Consider the following 19,326-nt stretch of genomic DNA (forward strand, 5'->3'; position numbering starts at 1 on the left):
GAGCCTCTGGACAGCACAGCATAGTTTAGACAAGCACTAGAAAAGGATGAATGATTTTGTGATCACAAAAATCTCTGCACAATGAATAATAGGCTGCCATGAGTAGGGGGGAAATTGTATGTACTTGCAGCCTAAAGACTAAAATTTATGCAACTTTGCCATGACTAAAGTTAGCTGGACACCGGATTTGTGAAAACCCTCCACTTAGTAAAGAGACAATTCTGGTGGCCATCCCTAAAAAAGGACATAGAAAGCTATATAACCAGCTGCCCCATTTGTGCTGCAGCAAATCGGAGGCAAGGTAAGGCTACTGCAGGCAGTAGCAAGCACTTCAATACCCTGGAGAGAGATCTCAATGGATTTTATCATAGAACTGCCGGAAAACGCTGGAAATACTGTCATTTGGGTAGTGACAGATCTGTTTTCCAAGCAGGTCCACTTTATACCGTGCCAAAAGATCCCCACTGCTAAAGCTATAGCTAAGGGGTTTGTGCAGCACATATACAGACTGCATGGAGCCCCCAATGCATAATATCAGATAGGAGGGTCCAATTCACTTCGGAGTTCTGGAAAGTTGTTTTGATTCTGCTAGGTACCTGTCAGGGCTTGTCATCTAGTCATTATCTGCAAATGAATGGGGGGACAGAACGAACCAATTCAGTACTAGAACAATACCTAAGATGCTTTATAAACTATCTGTCAATGCTGCAAATACTGTATATTCTTGCTTTGACAATATGCAAAACTGTCTGGCATTTATTGGGTTAATACTTAGCTTAGACTGGGCGGGGGAAAAAAGCCCGGGAAAGAAAGAGGAAGTAAACGTTTGACCTTCTCACTAATTGGATAATGTGACCTGTGACTGCATGAGAAGGGAGGGGTTGAGCACGGAAAGCTTGATGCCAGCGACCGGAAGTTCAGATTCTGGCATCAATTAGTCCAATGGTGACCGGCATAATTTGTAGCTCTGCAAATAAAGACTTTAGGAAACATGCCTGAAAGTTCTTTGAAGTGCTTCATTAGTCGGAACTTGTGACACTATCAACAAGATAATTGGACTGACCTATTGCATTTTGCTGAGGTGGCCTACAACAACGCAGTGCACTCCAATACCAGCTACACCCCATTCCAGGTGGCTACAGGTCAGAGTTTCAACCCAATGCCTGAATTGCCAGCCAATGAACCAACCATCCCATCCTTAAAGGAGTGGATTACCCAATTACAAAATACATGGCCAGTAGTTAGAAAAGTGTTAAATGAGGCTAGAGAAGCTTATAAAGTGCAGGCAGACAAAAAACAGGTGGAGCCAAAGTCTTTCAAAGTGGGGAACAGGATATCCCTTTCCACAAGTTTCCAGAAATCCTTACAACCCTCTAAGAAGCTAGGGCCAAAATTTGTGGGACTCTTCCCCATCAAATGCATCATTAACCCAGTCACAATAGAACTGGAGCTCCCAAAAACCTTAAGACAGGTTCATCCAGTGTTTCACTGTAGCCTACTAAAACCAGAGTTGAATATGCCCTTAAAACCAGCTGAGCCTTCCCCACCACAACCTATTATGGTGGAATGAGAAGAACATTTTGAAATTAAAGAAATTTATACTCCAGGAAACACCATGGATCAACCCAATATTTACTGGCCTGGAAAGACCTCTCAGCTTCCCAGAATGAGTGGGTCCATAAAAAGCATGTGAGAGCCCCTAGGTTACTTAAAGGATTCCATGCTCGGTACCCTGACAAGCCAGACTAATCGTTATGTTTACTTTTATCTTCCTGTTATTATTTTGTCTTTTTCCAGGTGGATCTCTCATTTTTTAAGGGGGGGGTGCATGTCAGAACCCCCTTTCCCTCTTTTACCTATTCCCTTCTTCCCTTTTTTGGGTTCTGCCATTCTGTTGGGGGGAGGGTCCTATGGGTATTCTACAGTGTATTTCCTTTGCTTTGTTCTTTTCTCTTTGAAGTATCTCTTTCTCGGGGTGAGAATGGAATGTTTCTCCGGCCATCTGCCGTATCTCCAGGTGGAGGGAAGAGGCCATGGAGGGACCTGTCAACCTTGAGTGCGGTGCCTAATTGGTTCTTTTCCACAACAATTTGACACATTTGGATTGGCTCTGTTTGAACTGACCGGATAGACAGTTGGGGGGGGGTTGGATTTCAATGTTGAATTGAAACCCTCAGATCCTGCCTTATTTTCCTGTAGTCAGCATCTCCCAATAAAAGTTCCTGTTGAAATGATGCATGTTTCAAGAGTTCTGCTTTCTTGGGAGGTTTAACTCAGGCAGGTCCTTACAAGCTACTGGCTTGTGAGGGCTGCCTGCAGCCTATGGGCCTCAGTTTGCTTTCCACCCAGTTACCAAGAGACTTGGCTACTCCTCAATCAGCTCCAGGGCCCAGAAGCACCCAACATAACGCTCTGCTTTTTGCAGAAAGGCATTTGGATGATGCAAGGCTCAGCTTTCCTACCCAGGCTGCCTTTGTTTTTAAGGGCCTTGGCTTACAAGCTCTAACAGCTCCCCATGTGCATGTGAGAGCTACTATTACCTGATTTTAGTTCTTTTGGATAGCTAAGTGGCCAGGTTGGGAGCAGATCCACAGGTGCTCCAGGGTAAAAGAGCCTTGAGAGGTCTGAGGCAGATGGGTCTGGGCCTGTGCCAAGCCTTCCAGGGCCTCCCCCACCCATGTGGCACCCCATGCGCTCCTTAAAGGCCCACATGTTTGTTTAATGCTGCATTAGGGAAAGCAAGGGGTGGGGGACATTAAGTGAGGATGTTATCACTTGTAACTATAATAGGCAGTCTCCATTATGGTCATAAGTTGAGGACTAATACCATTCTAAGGCTTTAGCCTTAGTAAGGCCACATCTAGAACAGTGCAACCAATTTTGGTCTTCGCCCTATAAAAAAGATGTTGAGACTCTAGAAAAAGTGGAGAGAAGAGCAACAAAGATTATTAGAGGACTGTCAGATCCTCTCAGACCTTATTCTCAGGGCTCTGCCATTCTGTTGGGAATGGGAAGGTTGTACTCTGTTGAGAGGGAGGAAGTCTTGTGGGCTCTGGGATGTATTTCCTTTAGTTTGTGGGGAGGAATGTGCCTGGGGCCATCTGCTTTATCTCTACTCTGCTGAGAAGACACCAGGAAGAAATTGAAATGCCTGAGAACCATGCCTTATTGCTCCAGTTCCCATAACAGCTTCACACCTGTGCATTGGCTGAAGTCAAACTGGACAGTTGGGCACTGGGGAGGGGTTTGAAAGGAGAGTTTTTAATGTAATTTTTTGTGCAGGGATTATTCAGATCTTGTCTTTCTGCTTTCACTGTCTCTCAATTAAAGTTCTTGTTGAAACGATGCCAGTTTCAAGAGTTCTGCTTTCTTGGGAATACTAGCTGAGGCAGGACCTTACATTAGGCAAGATCTGCAAAGTGGCCAACCCGGAGGGATCACAGTCTTACTGCAGGGACTGTGAACATAATGTCCAACCATGGCAGCAAGCAGAAGGAGGCTGAGTGATGGGCAGAGACTCACCCCAAGGAAAGCCCCTCCAAGTGGATGGGGGAAGCTGCCTCCATGGAAAATCTCCCAAAGCCAAGAAGGTCCCTTGGCATTGGGAAAAAGGAGGACTGGGAAGGGAGAATCCGAAAGGTTACTCTCACCCATGGAAGCAGGAAACTGGGACGGAAGTGTGAAATGGAGCTAGTCTACACTGATGACGAGGCAGGTGAAGAGCCAAGCTAAGCTGACCAGTTCCCAAAGCGGGTTATAAATTTGATGGTGGAAGCCTTCCAGAACTTGAAAGGGCAAGAAGCTGGCAGTCCTGGAGAAGCAAGTGAGGAACTGGCAGATGGGTCTGCGTGGGGGGGAAGTGAGTCCCCCATTCCCAAGACCTTGGCAGACACCACAGCTTCTGCAGGAGGGGTGACAACCACCACAGCTACCCCAGCTCGAATCGTGCCAGCCAGGGGTAATGTCCAGAGAGTCAGCAGAAGGGGAGCTCTGTGCCTGGAGCACACCCCCTTGGCGTTAAGTTTGATGGAGACCCTCAACAACTGGGATTCTTCCTCATCCACGTCCTCACCTATATGCAGGAGTACGGGTGGGAACTTCCCAATGAAGGAGCCAGAGTCAGGGTCATCACCCTTGCCCTGAAAGGTGCTGTGGCCAGATGGATGGTGACCTTATACAACGCTGACACACAGGAGCTCTGAAACTTCAACCGCTTTGTGGTAGTACTGAGACAGAGATTTGAAGACCCATTATTGGATTGGAAGGTACAGGACTGCATCAAGATGGTGAGGCAAAGCTGCCACTCCATAGCTGAATAGACCAAAGAGTTCTGGGACCTGGTGTGCCGCCTCAACTGGCTGGAAAACATCCTGGTGAGTTGTTTCAAAGATGGGCTTAACGATGATCTATACCATGCTTGCATTGCCTGAGAGGCCCCTGCCCGCTTCCATGACTGGTGCATTTTGACTGAAGAAGCAGAGATCAACCAAGCTTGGAATCAGCACTGATCTAGCAAAATGTGGAGACGATCCCCACCAGAAGGCAAAAGGGAAGCAACAAAGCCTCTGGCAGCCATGCTGAGCTTAACCACCTGCTTCAAGTGTGGCAAGGAAGGCCACCGGGCTGTAGAATGCCACATAAGAACCTCTGCAAAAAAGGCAGATCGACCATTGGGGAGAAAACCGCCCAAGCCCTTCCAGTGCCCAAAAAATACAGCCATGAAGAACATGGAGGTCATAGAGTTCCATCCCTCCCCAAAATCAGGAGGGGGAACCCTGACTTCACTGAAGAAAGAGCTGGGGACATCTGACAGTGACTACAATGATGACCCCCTGGTAAGTGAGCCGATCGTGTCACTAACCATGCCCATAGAACCATTAATCCCAGGCATGGGGACAAAAGTAGCTCTGAAGGTCCTACTAGACTCAGGGTGCACCAGATGTTTAATAAGCCCTACCCTAGTGGAAAGCTGGGGATCTGCCTAAAGAGATTGAAGAACCCAATTGCATTCTGCCAGCTAGACGTGTCCACCGCTGGAGGTGTCCCAGCCAATTTTGCCACTGAACTCCTGGGCTCCATGGGGAGCCACTCTGAGACTTTAACCTTTATGGTGGCACCTGGCATGGAATGGCCCCTTTTCCTAAGACTGTTGTGGCTGAAAAAATGGAACCCACAGATGAACTGGTGGGGCGGGTGGTTAAGGTTCCCAAAGGAACAGAAAACCCCATCTAGTAGCCGTAATGAACAAAAAGGAGAGTCAAACTGAGAAATGGCAGAGGCCGCAAAGAGCAAGCCATTGAGAGGTATACCTAAGGAATACCATGATTTGGCTGAAGTGTTCAGTGAAAGGGGCTCAGATGAACTCATCAACCCACAGACTGTGCCATTGAAATTGTCCCTGGAGCCAAAACCCAAACTGTATTCCATGACTCCCAGGGAATTAGATGAACTGACTAGTTCTGACAGTGAGAACAATCAACCAATGGAACACTTTGCCTTCAGATGTTGTGGGAGCTTCATCACTGGAAGCTTTCAAGGAGACTGGACTGCCATGTGTCAGAAATGGTGTAGGGTCTCCTGCTTAGGCGAGGGGTTGGACTAGAAGGTCCCTTCCAACTTCTGATTCCGATTCTGACTACCTGTATCTGTGCTTTCATTTTTTTTACTTCTGGTGACTGCCCAGATAAGAAACTATAGTTTTCTTGGCAAAGATTTTCCAGAAGCAGTTTGTCCTTGTCTTCTTCCCAGGCAAACAGAGAGTGATTGGCCCAAGGCCACCCAGCTGGCTTCATGCCCAAGCCCATGATCTCCCAGTTTTAAGCTTGGTGCCTTAGCCATGACAACAAGTTGGCTGGTTAGAAGTCTACAAACAGAGATTTGATGTTCATTTGTCAAAGACGACCCTATACTGAGCAGGGCAGTTAGCCTAGAACATGGGTTGGCAACCGCATGCAGCTCTTTGAGCCTTTTCCTGTGGCTCCCAGCCTCTTCTGCCATTTGCAGAGACAGAGACAGAGACAGAGAGAGGCACTTGCATTTCCCTTCTCTCTCTCTCTCTCTCTCTCTCTCTCTCTCTCTCTCTGTGTGTGTGTGTGTGTGTAAAAAAGAGAGTGGCCTCACATTGTTCTCCGATGAGCTGACAACCTTATTGGGCGGGGCTCCTGCCTTGGCTGCAACTCTGCAGGACACAGGAAGCAGGAAGGGCAGGAGAGAGCCAGCCCAATAAGAATGTGTGTCAGCTTGTTGGAGAACAGTTTGAAGCCGGCTTGCCAAGTGAGCAGAAGATCAGAGAGAGGGAGAGAGAGGGGGGAGAAAGAGAGAGAGGGGGGAGGGAGGGAGAGAGAGAGAGAACTCATGCACAGCAGCCTCTATTTCTTTTTAATTAAACTTTTCAATCAAGCTCTCCCCCTTGCGCATGCACATGTGCGCACACATGTTTTGTAGCTCCCAGTGTTTTCTTTTCTCTGGGAAAAGTGGCTCTTTGAGTGTTTAAGGTTGCAGACCCTTGGCCTAGAAGATCTCTGAGATCCCACCCAACTCTGTGATTCTATGATTGTAACAAACTTCTCTTTCTCCTGCAAAGCCATCTGAAGATCAAAACCATGTAACATTAAAATAAAAATATTACATCAAATATATTATGGCAGCTAATTCCACATACATTTGGCCACACGAAGGGCTTCCTTTTGCCAATCCATTAACCTCAATAGGAGACTTGGAATTTAATATACAAAGAGGGATGAAACCTTGAGTAGATTGATCTTAAGGGGAGCCATGAGGCTGGGGGAGGAAAGTTCATACTTACATGGCTCTGTAGGCAGAATAACTGACATCCAGTGGTATCAGCTGCAACAAATTCACATTTATGCTAGGCAGAAGGAATTTTAGTTTATTTAAGAACCAGGAATCGTAGTCTAAAGCTGTAAATTTGTAGAAATAGCGTTCCAGGTTTGTCAAAATGGTACTCAGCACCTCCAGCCTCACCTTAGCATTTCTGAGGCTCATAATGTTCTTCTGAAAAGAATTTCAAAAAGAAGGAAAGAAAAGAGAGAAGTTCTAAAGCTCTTCACTTGGATGTAGTAAACCAGAGAGTGCACATTAGGCTGAGTGGGTAGTGGAAATTAATTTAGTCCATATTTTAAATTGGACAGCCCTCTTTTAAATTTTGTAAGAAGGATCAGGCATCAACACAATTTGCCTGCAAAATGTTCATGCAAAAAAACTGCAGGAAAGCAAAGTTTGCAATGAAAATGATTTACTAATTGATGAATCACACAGTGAGACCTTAATTTAATGGACTATTCAGGGAGATTTCCGTTCTTCATTTATAACTATTAAATATGAAATTATGTCAGCATAGCAATTTAAAATATTTATGTGAAGATGCCATATGCAAATATGCAAATTGTATCATGTGTACCAATTTAAATTTATTTGTTCAATATATATTTCCAATAATCAGCTAAATCATTTGTATAATAATGCCACAATGCATTTGATGCAAATTGCTATATATAAGATACATATTTTTATTTGTGTATGAAAATTTGTATGGCTATTTAACTCAATCTCAGTGACCCTGGGTGGCTTGCAAAGATAAAACCCCAATAAAAAACAATAAAAGGAAATACCCTCCCTCCCCAGTGACAACAATCAAATGTGTCATATGGTGGGCTCCATCCCTCTCTGGAGGCCTCCCTCTCCCAGCACTGTGGGTGGGAGGTGCCAGCATCATTTAACTCACTGTGAGCTATAGCTATTGACTGTGACCTATAGCTATTGATATCTTAGCCCACAGTAGCAGATGATCTCACCCAACTGTTTTATGTAGATGTTAAACAGAAGTGGAGAAAGTACTGAGCCCCACAGGACCCTGCAAAACAGGGGACAAAGGTCAGGCCTCTTACTTCTTAAGACCCACTCAGAACAATCACAGTGAAAGGAAGTGAACCAGGACAACCAGAGTTCCTACTCCCAAAGCCACTCCGGAAGGATACAGGTAATCCTCGACCTATGACCACAATTGACCCCAAAATTTATATTGCTAAGTGAGATAGTTGTTAAGTGAATTTTGCCCCACTTTACAATCTTTCATGCCACAGTTGTTAAGTGAATCATTGCAGTTGTTAAGTTAGCAATATGGTTGTTAAGTGAATCTGGCTTCCCCATTGATTTTGCTTGTCAGAAGTTTGCAAAAGCTGATCATGTGATACTGCAAGCATCCAAATTTTGATCATGTGACCATGAGGATGCTGCAACGGTCGTAAGTAGAAAAATGGTCATCGTCACTTTTTTCAGTGCCATTGTAACTTTGAACGGTCACTAAATGAACTGCTGTAAGTCAAGTATTACCTGTAGTATGGTCAATGTTATTGGGGGCTGCTGAGAGATCTAATTTACTATAGGCTGATCTGGCATTTAAAAGCAGCAACCTAAAACCTGGACCCCACAGCTCTGCTGACCATGTAAATGAGGTGAGTGCGAGGAGGCAGAACATGAGACCAATATGAAATACCGAGGTCGCTTTCCCCATGAGCACCTCCCCGTGGCCTTCCATATTTCCCATTAACCAACACCACTGAAATACACTGTCCTACCCTCTCTTCCATGCCAGCCACCCCATTCAACTGATGTAAAAAGGAAACCTCATCCAACTAACAAATCTAAGATAAATGTAATGTTTTATTCTGGGGACTGGAAACTGCAGACTTCGAAATCCTCATGTGTCCCTCAAGCCATCGGTCCAGAAAGCCAGCAAGAATAATTTGCTTCTTACATAAGAGCTTGCTGGGAAAAAAGGAAGATGAGAGAAGGCAGAAAGGATGAACTCAGTTGCCCCTGCTCTTGAAGGCATGAAGCCCCAATAGATGATCCGTGAAAGCATATGACCCTACCTGCAAAATATTCCCCATATTTTCTGAGAAATTACCTGTTCAATGACCAAGTTGAGCCTTGTCAAGAATTCATCCATTTTGGCAAGACAAATTTCAGAGTTTTTATCCTTTAGGGTCGAAAGAACATGCATCATTGTGGTCACATTGACCAATGCATTTGATGTCGCAATGAAGTCAATCAGCTGGCGAACATCCAGGAAATGTAAGAGATGAAACTAGAAAATAAAGATGGTTCCTGGTCACTAGTCAGCTCTTTCTTCCATTTGAAATGAAAAAGGAGGATACTGCCAGCACCAGGGAAACTCCTTTATTGAGTTTTGCCAGGTTGTTGAATTGAGCTTCCATGCAAGGTCAGTATCTTGAACAATTTTTTTTAAAGGGATCTTGAGGACTGTATGCTTCAGTAATTTATTTTGAAATTTATTTGTGCAATTTAGAGATCACACAATTTCATAAGACTGTAGACTATGCAATCAGAATAAAGAGAAAACAATAATTAATTAAACAACATTTTATAGGTCTCGACACCACCTGACATAAGGGCTGAAGGAACAGAAAGGCTTTCAGCAACTTTTTGAACATCACCTAGTGGGAGCCATACAGACTTCTGGGAGGTTACACCTTCAGAGGGCAGGTGCCATGACAGAACATTTCCTAGATTCTGAAAATGGCATTTTTAATTAAAGGTACTTGGAGCATGCCTATTTATTTTTTATTTTAGATTGTTTTAATGCCATTATAAATAACTCAAGATGGGAAATATACCCAATATCCCTTCCTCTTCCTATTTTCTTCATTATAACAATCCTGTTACGGTGAGTTGGGCTGAGAAAGAGTGACTGGCGCAAAGCACTCAGCTGACTTTCTTGCCTAAAGTGAGACTGGAACTCATAGTTTCCTGGCAATTGGCCCAAAGTCACTGTCTCCTGGTTTCTAATCTGGTTCTTCATCACTAGACCAAAATGACTCTCTATGGCTGTCTTTCTACTATGCCCAATCTTAGTGACAGAAACTATTGAAGATTGGCAGTCACTCAGATAACCAGGCTATGCCATGAAGGTGTCAGAATCCAATTATATTTCATCTTTAATTATCAAACATAGAAACTCCCAATTCTGCCTTCTCTGGATTCTGCCATAAGAGGGAGAAAAGGGGGAGAGCAAAGGGGCTTTATGGCCCTCACTTCCTTCAGCACCCTTCAAAGGACTGAATGTGTGTTTATTGTGGCCTCTAAGCTTTAACATATCAAAGAAGAGTAATTGCCTTTCATGTAGTTATCTGAAGTCTCCATCCAGACGGAAGAAGAAAGTGGATGGAATTGTGATACTTGAAACTATCACTGGAAGGGGGGTTGATTGGGTGGGACTACTGGGGAACCCCTTAAAACCTTGAATGGGAGAGCTTGAACCCAAAGTCCTGTCTAGCATGCCTGCAACCATTTTCTCTTAATAAAGGATTCCTGTTGGAAGAGCTATTCCAAGAGTTCTGTCTTCTTAAGATGCAAAGTGGGGTGGGTCCTTACATTAGACAGGACTTGCAAAATTAATCAACCTGGAAGGTAGACCCTTGCCGGGGGATTTTGCAAAAATTTACCATGTCAGACAACGAAGCAAGAGAGGGAGAAAACTCCCTGGAAAGAGAGCCGCTGAACCAGTTGGAACCTTGCCAGATGTTGGGATCCGAGAGGCCAGATTTCTCAGAAGAAGAAGTGGTGGAGACACAGGACCACAAGCCTAGCTGGTCGATGGGCGTTGGAAAGAAAAGCGAGTGGGGAAAGTAATCAAGAAAAGTGACCCTGAGACGGGGGACCAAGCAACCAGAATGGAAGCAGGAGATGGAGAAATCCCTGCACGCAAGTGAAGAGGGAGGAAGCTGTATGCAGTACTCAGACTGGATCCTAGAGAGAGCTATTGACCTGATGAAGAGAACTCTCAGCTCCCTAGGAGAGGAGATTCCTGAGCCCTACGCCCGCCCCAGGTCCTGGAGCCACAAAGGGAGAGACACCGAGGGGGACGTGGAACCTGCAACCCCAGGGACATTTACGGATCCAGGAGCTCCCACCCCCTACCGGACCACAGATGGAAATCTGGACGGAAGACACTACCACCCACAATGGAGGCACCGATCCATTCCAAGACGTCCACCGTTGGAGGTTAAATTCAAAGGGGAGCCAACACGCTTGGGGTTTTTCCTAACCCAAGTCCTCAGCTACATGGAGGAATATGGGCAGGACATCCCCAGCGACAAAGCCCGCATCCGGATCGTGCAATCTGCCCTGGATGGACCAGCTGCAGATTGGGTGGTGAACCTGCATGACTCCAATGCCCCAGAACTCAGTAACTTCAACCGTTTCATGTCATCGTTGAGAAGACGGTTTGAAGACCCCCTGGCTGATCGCAAAGCCCGTGAAAGAATAACAACGATGAGGCAGGGCATACGCCCAGTGGCTGAGTATACACAAGAATTCCGAGCCATTGCCAGCAAACTGAATTGGCCAGAAGACATCCTCCTTGGCCGTTTCAAAGACGGACTAAACTATGATCTATATGATGCTTGCCTGCCCCGAGGAGACCCACATCGACTTGAGGAATGGTACGTCTTGGCAGAGGAAGCAGAGGTCGACATATTGAAGAGGCATCGCCGAGGAAAACAATGGAGCCGCCCCCCGCCTGAGCTGACACACCAACCGGTGAAATCATCGGATACAGCCAAGAAGCAGATGGGGTGTTTCAAGTGCGGAAGAGAAGGGCATCGAGCTGTAGAATGCCGATCAAAGGCCCCCCAGCACAACCCAGACAGATCCCCAATCAACAAACCCAGAGGGTATTCAGCTAAGCCAAAAGAAACAGCCATGAAAATGATGGAAATTGCAGAAAACCCCAACTCTGCTCACCAAGGGGAAAGAACTCCAGCCTACACCACAGGGACGGTGGATGCCTCAGATGACAGCTCGGAAGGCGAACCCCTGGTAAGTGGACGCATCACACCCATCTTCAAAACAGTGACTATATTAATCCCCCCCATGCCCGAAGCTGTGAAGGTGAATGCCTTAATAGACTCTGGCTGCACCCGCTGCCTCATTAGCCCAACACTAGTGGGGAATCTGGGCATCCCATCCAGGAGACTGGAACAACCAATCTCATTTGGCCAGCTAGATGGATCCATAGCAGGGGGGTTGCCAGCTACCCTAGCCACTCTGCCAATACACCTCTCCCTGGGCAACCATGAAGAGGACTTAACGTTTGTGGTGACCCCAGGTATGGAATGCCCATTGATTCTAGGGATGGAATGGTTGAAAAAATGGAACCCCTGGGTAAATTGGAGGACGACAGAAATCAAATTCCCGAAGGGGGACCCTATGGACTTAAAACCCCAAGAGAGGCTACCAGAATCAAGAATAGAAAAAGCATCCAGAGGAGAGGAAAAAAGATTAACAGAAATACCAGAGGAATATAGAGACCTTGCTGAAGTTTTCAGTGAGGAGAGGGCAGATGAGCTCCCCCCCACCGACCCACAGACTTACCATTGAATTCAAGCCTGGGGCAAAACTCCCGAAGCCCAGATTATACTCCATGAGCCCAACGGAGAAGGAGGAAATGGAAAGATTTATAAAAAAAAAACCTGGAGAGAGGTTTCATTGAGCCAGCCAAGCCTAAAGTGGCTGCCCCGGTCCTTTTTAGAGAGAAGAAGGATGGCTCTTTACGTTTATGCGTGGATTATAGGGCCCTGAACACAATCAGTGAAAGCAACCTATACCCGCTGCCCCTCATGAAAGACATGCTGTCACACCTAGCGAAAGGGAAAATTTTTTCTAAACTAGACTTAAGGGAAGCTTACTATCGCGTGAGAATCAAGGAAGGGGACGAATGGAAGACTGCATTTAACTGCCCCATGGGGTGCTATCAATTCAAAGTCTTGCCATTTGGATTACAAGGGGGCCCTGCAGTATTTATGCAATTAATCAATGACGTTCTAAGGGAGCACCTGTTTAAGGGGGTCCTTGTTTACTTGGACGACATTCTTATCTTTACCGAAACAAAAGAAGAACACGGCAAACTTGTCAGAGCGGTTTTAAAGAAGCTGCGAGCCGCTCACCTATATGCCAAACTCTCAAAATGCGAATTCCACCAGGAAAGGATAGACTACCTAGGCTATCGCATATCCCCACAGCGCATTGAAATGGACCCAGAGAAGGTCAGAGCAGTATTAGAATGGGCACCACCCCGCACAAGAAAACAACTACAAAGTTTCCTGGGCTTTGCAAATTTTTACCGCCAATTCATCCCCTCATTTGCACAGATAGCCTTGCCCCTCACCAACTTACTCAAAACGAAGGGAACATCCTCAGTAAAACCTAGCCAGCCACTAACCTGGACAATGGAGTGCCAAGCAGCGTTTGAGAGACTAAAGAGACTTTTTTCTGCCGAACCAGTACTAAGGCACCCAGATATGGACAAGCCCTTCATAATACAGGCAGATGCAAGTGATGTGGCAGTGGGGGCTGTGCTATTACAAGACAATGATGATGCAGTATTGCAACCCTGTGCATATACATCTAAGAAACTCACGGAAACAGAACAGCGCTGGCCCGTATGGGAGAAGGAGGCTTATGGGATACGTGGGGCATTACTCACGTGGCGACAGTTCCTGGAAGGCAACAAAATCCCCTTCCAGGTATGGACTGATCACAAAAATTTAGAAGCCCTGAAAACTCCCAGGAAACTCAATCCCAAACAAGCCCGCTGGTCCAAGCATTTTCACCAATTCCAATTTAAGCTCAAACATTTACCAGGAAGAAAGAACTTCCTGGCAGATGCACTATCTCGCATGCCCCAATATAACAGCGCACGAACCACAGACTCTAGACCAATAATGGCAGAATCACAACTGGCAGCGCCAGTAACCACAAGAACCCAAGCAAAAATAAAACCACAACTGGACAGCCAAACTGGGATTGAATTCAGAAAAAGTTTGGAAACAGATGATTGGTTCCAGAAAAACAAACATGTGTGCACAAAGAGAGACGGATTGCCTTGGGTAGGGGAAAAGTTATATATACCAACAACTCAAAGACTAACTTTCATGCAACTTTGCCATGACACAAAATCAGCAGGGCATTTTGGATTTGTAAAAACTCTACACTTAATTAAACGGCAATTTTGGTGGCCATCAAAAAAAAAGGACATAGAAAGTTATGTTGCCAGCTGCCCAACCTGTGCATCAGCAAAGAGGTTGCAAGGGAAATCGCCAGGGCTGTTACAACCAGTGGCAAGTCCCTCAGCCCCCTGGAGGGAAATAGCCATGGATTTTATAGTGGAATTGCCTGAAAGCAATGGGGATACTGTTATCTGGACAGTCACGGACCTATTTTCCAAACAGGTGCACTTTATCCCTTGCCAAAAAATTCCCACTGCAAAGGCCTTAGCAAAACTTTTTATCCCGCACATTTACAGATTGCACGGGGCACCCCAACGCATCATCTCTGATAGGGGAGTGCAATTTACGTCTACATTTTGGAAGGAATTTTTATCCCTCTTAGGGACCACTCAGGACTGACATCTAGCCATCACCCTCAGACAGATGGACAAGCGGAACGCTGCCAGTCGGTACTTGAGCAATATTTGAGATGTTTTTTAAATTTCCAACAGAGTGATTGGACGGACTTACTTCCTTTTGCAGAAGTTGCCTACAATAATGCAGTCCACTCCAGCACAGGCTACACTCCTTTTCAAATAGCCAACGGCCAAAGTGTCAACCCTATGCCAGAGTTGACCCCAAAAGAACCAACGATCCCTTCACTGAAAGAATGGATGGAAAGCCTACAAAACACCTGGCCAATAGTCAGAAAATCACTAGATGACGCTAGGCGGGCATACAAAGCACAAGCCGATAAAAAAAGGGTTGAGCCTACACCATTCATTATAGGAGAAATGGTGTACTTATCTACAAAATACCTAAAGTCCCTACAGCCCTGTAAAAAAACTTGGACCAAAATATATAGGACCTTTTCCAATTAAAAGGATCATAAATCCAGTAACAGTAGAATTAGAATTACCCAAAAACCTCAGGCAAATACACCAAATTTTTCATTGCAGCTTGCTGAAAAGAGAGCATCAGTCACCTCTACGGCCAAAAATCCCCCCCCCACCACCTCCAATCATGGTGGAGGGGGAACAACACTTCGAAATAAAAGAGATCCTTGACTCTAGGAGATATCGTGGAAAAACTCAGTACCTAGTTGCCTGGAAACACCTCCCTGCCTCACAAAATGAGTGGGTCCATAAACGTCACGTCAGAGCCCCGAAGCTATTGAAGAAGTTTCACACAGAGTATCCTAACAAGCCTAACTAAATTTTTTTACTTGTGTTTTCTTTCAGGTGGATCTCTCTTATTGTTAAGAGGGGCCGGATGTCAGAATCCAATTATATTTCATCTTTAATTATCAAACATAGAAACTCCCAATTCTGCCTTCTCTGGATTCTGCCATAAGAGGGAGAAAAGGGGGAGAGCAAAGGGGCTTTATGGCCCTCACTTCCTTCAGCACACTTCAAAGGACTGAATGGGTGTTTATTGTGGCCTCTAAGCGTTAACATATCAAAGAAGAGTAATTGCCTTTCATGTAGTTATCTGAAGTCTCCATCCCGACGGAAGAAGAAAGGGGATGGAATTGTGATACTTGAAACTATCACTGGAAGGGGGGTTGATTGGGTGGGACTACTGGGGAACCCCTAAAAACCTTGAATGGGAGAGCTTGAACCCCAAGTCCTGTCTAGCATGCCTGCAACCATTTTCTCTTAATAAAGGATTCCTGTTGGAAGAGCTATTCCAAGAGTTCTGTCTTCTTAAGATGCAAAGTGGGGTGGGTCCTTACAGAAGGCTTTATATATGACAACTAGCACCTTGAATTGCATATGCAAGCACACTGACAAGCAGGGCTGCTTGAAGAACAATAGTATCAATTGCTCTGGACCTTGTAGAATTATACCATTTCTTTCCTATTCGTTCAAGGAACAAGAATAATTTGAGGGAACTATGTCTCTCCAGTGATATCAGCCCAGCCCATTAGACCTGGCAGAGAAGTCATGTTGTGGGTTCTGTTGGTTAGGGACCTACATTTGGTAGTTCCCAGGAGAAACACCTTCTCTGCCACAGCACCATCCTTATAGAACATTCTTCCCCCTGAATCTAACCCCATCTCTTTTGATTTTCCAAAAAGCCCTCAAGGCCTGCTGAGATTACTATTTTTGAGGTATCCATATTTGTCCTTCTCATCACCTAGCATTTCTATCTTTGGTTTTTATGACATTTATTAATATGATTTTTTTGAATTTTATATTTATGGATTTTACATTGTTATTTGAATATCATTGTTGTGCACCACCCACAGTCACTTTTGATGAGATTGGTGGCTATATAAATTTGATGATAGGTAGGTAGGTAGGTAGGTAGGTAGGTAGGTAGGTAGGCAGGCAGGCAGGCAGGCAGACAGACAGACAGACAGACAGACAGACAGATAGATAGATAGACAGACAGACAGACAGACAGACACAAAACAAGACAAGACAAGGCAGATTTCCTAAGACAATTGCATGACACCTGCAAGAATTTGGCCTTCTCTAAGAAATAATAAAGGGTTGCATAAGGTTCAAAGTACATTTTTCAAATCGCTTTGAGAATACACACATACCTTCTGCCCCCACAATCACTGTGGTCTAAATTAGCTGCTAAGCAATAAATCATACTCACAGGGTCAAACTTCTCATGAGTGGATTTCACTTCTTCCAAGGTGGCATCATGGAAGAACAAGCCCCATGCCTGATGGATCCATTCATCACTGAACTCCATGTGATATGCTGAATAAGGAACAAGGGAACTCATGAAATACAGAGTTTATCCAGTGCAAACACTATACCTTACCATGCAATTCACTATACGGAGGAGAACTTGACCCTCTCTTTAACCAACGCAAAGCATATTTATTTCCAGTGCTTTTTTTGTTAAAAAAAAAAAAGGTGCCGGAACGCGCACACATGTCATACAACCCGCCTTGCCTACCCTGGTTCCATCCAAAAAAGGTGCCTGAACTCCGTTCTGGGTGTTCTATGACAAAAAAAGCCCTGTTTATTTCTATTTACAACTGCCCATCATTCTCACCCCTACCAAACGGAAATTGTTTAAGGGGGGGGGGAGAGCTGAGATGTCTCTCTCAGAAATCAATCATGTGCTATCAGCGATGGCTGTTAGCAGCCCCATAAATAGAACTTCAGAATGACCTGACCCCAAACTGGCCATTCACACTTCAGAATGATGCACTCATCACCATTGTAATCCCTCACTAAAAATGGCTTGACTATACTTAAGCTCATAGAAACAGCTCTCTGGGGCAGCAGGATGGCAAATCAGAAATAATTCCCTTTTTCCTGGAACAGCACATTTTATATGTGAATTTATCTACCCCTCTCTTTGCTGTCTCACGTGTTCATGGGACATGAAGCACACCTAGTGTTATGACACATCTCAGTGACCAGCTGTCATTAGGAAATGAGTAATGGAACGCTATGATCAGAGATCATTCCAATGGAGACAGCTCTTAAATCTGTCAAAGATAGCATGAGTCTGATGTCAGATTACCTTTAAATTCCTTGAGATAGTGAATAATCCAGAGCACTACAGCTCTCTTTGAGGTTTCTGACATTTGGTCATGTGCATTGCTAAACCTTGAGACACTGAAAAGACACAAGTAACAACGGAAAATGACTCAATCGTTCACAATCACTGAGATTTTTGCATGCAAGAGCTCCCAGAAGATATTACCACAGTTCATTTGGACTACAGGATGTGTTCTTCCCAAATTTCTTTTCTGTCCTGGCAGAACCACCTTGATGCAGAACCGTTAGAACTCATTTATGGGTTAACCCAGAGATTAACCTCCAACCAAAGAGATGTTAGGTAAACTCAGTAGGGATTGAATCTGAAAACGGAAGAACTGCTGAGGGGCCTATTCCATCAAGTAGTAGTGGGAAAGGGGCAGAAATCAGGCCTTTCTGGCACTAGCCCTGCACTTTAGAATCCTCTTCCCCCTAAGTAAAACATAGGAGAGGCAGTGTGGGGCACCAACATGAGTTCTAGTTCCACCTTTGACATGAAGCCAGCTGAGTGATCAGGGGCAGCCACTCTCTCTCAGCCCCATGAAGGAGGCAATGGCAAATGTTGCCATGAAAACTGCAGGACTTATCAAAGAGTCAGAAACTGACTTAAAGGCACACACATACAAAAGGTAAAACTGGCCCCAACCCCCTTGAAAGTCATAAGGTTTGGAAGGCCATACCATTTTGGCCAACTGGGCAACTGTCTTTATTATTATTTGTTACTATTTTACTATATTATACATGGCGATGTGTGTTATTTCTTGCATTGTTGTACATCACTCACAAGTCGGTATAATTGGGGCAGCTTACAAATACACAAATAAGCCTAATGTAGGCAAACTGTTCTAGATTATAAGTCCCAAGTCTTATTGACTGAGGCTTTGATAGTTAAGGTCTAAGCCACCTGGGGGATATTAGAGTACCCTCTGTAGTCTAATAGTCTCTTCTGTAGTAGCCAGGCTGGTCTTAGAAAATGTGCAAGGAATCCAGTGCTTTGTTTGCAAGTGAGCTCCCTTGGTAAAAAAAAAAAAAAAAAAAAAAAAGACGATAAGTCAGGGACTGAAAATGGGTGTCTGAGGATTGAGAAAGATGGTAGAGAGCAACCTCACTAATTTGTTCTATAATTGCCCAGACTCACAATTTTGGCCATTTTGTAAATGGACTTCTTTAAGGAACCACCAACATTGTCTCTAAACTTGCACAACATACTTTAAAAATATGAAAAGTGCTCACTCGTACAGAAAGGCTAGAGACTCCTGCTATAATAGCAAATGTATCGAATACGTACATAACCACGAAGGATGCATAGTCTTGGGGAATGATGTAAGTAAGTGTTGTAGTATTGAATGCATAAGCAAGGAACCATAGATCTTGCTGGAATGTGATGTTCCAATCAATTGCAGTATACATCTCCAGGTGAGAAGATGCCAGTTCCAGGAAATTTGTCAAGAGCAACTGGGTCACTTCCAGGTTTGGAAGGACAACAATCTTGTGCTGCACAGTGATTACAAGAAAGTCACCAAATTGAAAACATGGAGAATGAGAATGGAGAAGAGATCCATATTTGTATCTAGAAAACCCTGGCCACGGAAAACAAGTTTTACCCTTGCATTACCCTTGACCCTGCTAATTATGATTGTATAGAGATGATTTTTATATAAGAAATATTCAAATATAAATTCTTTATTCTCTACAGTTTAAAGTGGTTCATGACCACTCATCGAGGCATCTGCCCTGTATGTTTACAATCCCAGGGCTTGTTCTTGAGAGATTGGTTTCTTTTT

General features: G+C 44.7%; 1 protein-coding gene across 2 annotated transcripts in view; it reads right to left on the bottom strand.

The window, feature by feature from the left end:
* Positions 1–605: 605 nt before the first annotated feature.
* LOC120320305 overlaps positions 606–19,326 on the bottom strand; it is a 101,155-nt gene continuing 82,434 nt past the window's right edge. Inside the window, exons 23-28 of one of the 2 annotated variants that reach the window (XM_039369913.1) lie at positions 18,831–19,036; positions 17,526–17,620; positions 16,641–16,747; positions 8,930–9,109; positions 6,806–7,014; positions 606–624 (exon numbers count right to left, since the gene is read on the bottom strand). In XM_039369913.1, coding sequence (XP_039225847.1) covers positions 621–624; positions 6,806–7,014; positions 8,930–9,109; positions 16,641–16,747; positions 17,526–17,620; positions 18,831–19,036 — 801 coding nt within the window. In that variant the 3' untranslated portion in view covers positions 606–620. The remainder of the gene's footprint in view (positions 625–6,805; positions 7,015–8,929; positions 9,110–16,640; positions 16,748–17,525; positions 17,621–18,830; positions 19,037–19,326) is intronic. The other variant, XM_039369914.1, reaches the window with a different exon arrangement.

The sequence above is a fragment of the Crotalus tigris genome, unplaced genomic scaffold, assembly GCF_016545835.1.
Source record: "Crotalus tigris isolate CLP2741 ecotype Arizona unplaced genomic scaffold, ASM1654583v1 scf7180000021317.425702, whole genome shotgun sequence".
Taxonomy (NCBI): Eukaryota; Metazoa; Chordata; class Lepidosauria; order Squamata; family Viperidae; genus Crotalus; species Crotalus tigris.